Here is a 3,502-nt window from a genome sequence, read left to right on the forward strand (position 1 = left end):
GCCTCTGTGGGAATGGTGCGGGGGGGTCTCTTTTTCCCAATGATGTGGGTATTTTCTTTGTCAACTGCAACCTCAACTACCGGTTCCTGGGCTGTCTCAACTTCTTTCTCAGCCTCAGTCTGGGTGTTATGTACTTCCTGGGCAGGCTGCACTATCACCTCTGTCAGTCTCGTTGACTCATCTAGCTCAATGAGCACTGGTACAAGTGTCTCAGCCTGTTTGCTTTCTCGAATCCTCTCTTTCTCCAAGTCTAAGTCTCTGCCATTACGTAGACTCACTGCCATCAGCTGCTTCGGGCCTTGATCTTTTGAATTTATCTAAGTATCTGCAGGTAGTGTCCCATGAGGACGACTATTCAAAGACATCGAAATCTGGCCCATTTGCACTTCAATATTCTTAATAGCTGACTCATGTGCATATACTCTTTTATTGATTTTTGCATTTGACCCAATAACCTGCTGCATCATTTCCTCGAGTCTAGCAAACCCATCTCCCTGCCTTCCACCATGCTGCTGTTGCAGCTGAGGAGGATGATACCTTTGCTGCTGATTTTGATTATTATATCCCTGTGGCCTTTTGTAAGGCGTCATATTATTGAGATGTCTCATACCTCCCATGTTTCCATTATTGAGTTGCGGTTGGACTGGCCTGTACGGAAGATTTTGTTGGCCCCAATTTTGACCACCTTGTCTCTGGCCTCCATAATTAGACACATAATTCATGTCCTCATGATAGTGATGATGATCACTTTCTACATTCCACTGGTTACCAATTAGTTGACTAATGCAAGATGTGCATAAGCCCTCATTGGTAGTATCTTCCACTCTTTTGGTGAGTATGCTCATCTGTGTCATTAACGTGGCCATGTTTTCAGCAAGAGTGTTAGATGCATCTAAGGGTACTGAGTGAACTACTGGAGTGATAGGTGTATTCCTGGTTGTCCACCCCGAATTTTGTGCCATCTTGTCAAGCAGACTCTGGCTTTCTCTCCATATTTTGTACAAAAATGCTCCACCAACTGAAGTATCAACATTACCTTTCATACCGTCTGCAAAACCCATGTAAAATTGTTGCTTTAACATCTGATCTGGAATACCGTGGTGCGGACATATAACCAACATTCCTTTGGATCGTTCCCATGTCTCTTGTAGTGTCTCCATTGGTCTCTGTTTGAAACTCAAAATTTCATCAATTTGTTGAGCAGTCTTATTGGGTGGGTGAAACTTGTTCACAAATTGCTTGACTAACTCCTCCCAAGTTATTATGGAATTAATGGGGAGTGAGTTAAGCCAGGTCTAGGCAGCTCCTATCACTGAGAATGGAAACAATAACAGCTTGATGGCTTCCTGAGTTACGTTAGGCTGCCTTTGAGTTTTGCAGATTAACAGGAAATTCTTCAAGTGTTGTTGAGGGTATTCGATTTGTGACCCCGAAAATAGTCCTTTGTTTTGCAGCAGGTGCAGCATGTTGTTTGTGATTTGAAACGAGTCAGCCTGTATCTGCGAGACTAAAATCTCTGTGGTCAAGTTGTCTGTTGTGGGTTGTGCCTAGTCATATAGCACAGCCTCTGGCACAAGAGGTGCTACTGGCGCTAATGGCGCAGCTGGGTCTACTTCGTGATCCCCCATGTCTGGTTCGAATTGTTTAGTTGTTTGTTTTCCGGTTGGCCTGATTCAAGGCCTTGAAAACTTTCTCGGGATCTGATAATGCTTTAAATATTTCACTAGTTCTCGATGAGTTTCTAGGCATGCACTTGCATAACCAAGTCAACGGACGTTGCAAATATAATCTGAGTATTTCGCTCACAGTCGAACCCACAAGGAATTAACCTATAAATTACTCTTGTCAGACTCACTTAATTCTACGTAATCAACTTCCCAAACATTTTGAATAACAATTGAGGATATTTTTACTAACTATGATGGACTACAATTAAGTAAATAAAGACTAACTATGATTAAATTGTAAACAATTAAGAGAAGGATCTAAGGTTATGATTTCTCTTATTGATGGAATCCCTTCCGGTTATATTTCACATAGATTCGTATAATCGCCTCTATCAATCATGAGCACTCTTATTACCGTAAATCTCTCCCGAGTAATCACGACAATTTACTAGACACACTCTCCCGAGTTACACTAGCTGGCTTTGTTTATTACAGCTCACTTTAGATTGCACCTACGGCTTCGTTATCCCTAATTCCGCTTTTAAACCCTCGATTATTGATCCCTCATATACTCTGGGAGTGGTGTTGTTCAACAATTACCTAAATATGCACTCTCTCCCGAGTTATGCATACTAAATAGGCACAACTAATTGAGGATCCTATCAATTAACTACAACAAGAACGTAATTGACACAAATAGAGATTAAACCAAGCAATCTATATTAACATAACAAGAAGTTCATCCTTCAATAGGGTCCATCAAAACCTTAGACTAAATATTTAGCTACTCATACTAGTGTTCATCATAACAATAGCCAAATTCATCACAAATGGTAAAATACAAAAGGAAGAAATGAAAAACTCTATGTTGAAGTCTCCTCCTTGCCTCTTGCTTCTTCTTCCTTGAACTCAGCTATCCAGATCTTGATAATCCTCTTGTGGGCGAGCTGGACCTCTTTTAGGTTTTGTGGGATTGCCCCCGAACTTCCAAGTTTACCCCTGAAATTCATTTTTCCGGAGCTGGACTAGCGCAGTCGCACTAGTGGGCGCGCTAAAGGCCGCGCATATGGCCTACCATTCTGCCTCGAATTCCTGGGCTAGCACGGGCGCGCTAGTCTGGGTTCTCATTTCAGCCCTTCTTTTTCTCTTCTTCCCACGTACTCAGCTCCAAGGGCTTCCCTTGCTTCAATCTAGCTCCAATTACATTTTTAAGTCCTCATACGCGTAACTCGCTTCTGCAAAACATGAAATTCACAATTAGAGCCAATTTACTATCATTTAACTATCCTACAACAGTCAAATCTAGTCAAGCTGGGACATAAGCAGTCGCCAAATTACATAAATCTAGCTTATTATCACTTCTCCCCGTGATATCCCTGAAATTTAAACCCATAACAGAAGTTGCCCGACTCCTTTGCCACTGGTCAAGGAAGAGCTATTTATATATCTATACTATAAATCTATTTATGCTAAACTTTACTGCACAATGTGTGGATATGATGTCTGCTTATATAGTGGTTTTCATAATATAATGGTCAAGATTCCATTCAAATTATGTAATTAAGGAATGCATCTATAAATGTGTAACCGAAAGAATGTGGAGGAATCCATGATCATGTAAAGTTGTAACCGAAAGAATAATCAATTTTATAACTGACACTTTTTGTTAAGTCTTTAACATCAGAATGAAAAATGAATAGAAGATCGGAAAAACAAGAAATAATTGTGAAAATCTAAGAAAAAAGATAAATAAGAATGGTGGCTTAGAGGCATGCCACGTAAGCTTCTCAATTGCCCACATTTATATTTATATATAGTTACAAGTTTAATTTTGT

The 3,502-nt window shown here is 40.3% G+C and overlaps 1 protein-coding gene across 1 annotated transcript; it reads right to left on the reverse strand.

The window, feature by feature from the left end:
• Positions 1-317: 317 nt before the first annotated feature.
• On the reverse strand, positions 318-1,160 carry LOC138876093 (uncharacterized). The gene has a single exon (XM_070154987.1). The coding sequence runs from the start codon at positions 1,158-1,160 to the stop codon at positions 318-320; it is 843 nt and encodes a 280-aa protein (XP_070011088.1).
• Positions 1,161-3,502: the final 2,342 nt, after the last annotated feature.

This window comes from Nicotiana sylvestris, chromosome 8, assembly GCF_000393655.2.
Source record: "Nicotiana sylvestris chromosome 8, ASM39365v2, whole genome shotgun sequence".
Taxonomy (NCBI): Eukaryota; Viridiplantae; Streptophyta; class Magnoliopsida; order Solanales; family Solanaceae; genus Nicotiana; species Nicotiana sylvestris.

Coding starts and splice junctions, on each gene's coding strand:
- LOC138876093 (XM_070154987.1), bottom strand. CDS start 1,160: ATGGAGACACTACAAGAGACATGGGAACGATCCAAAGGAATGTTGGTT.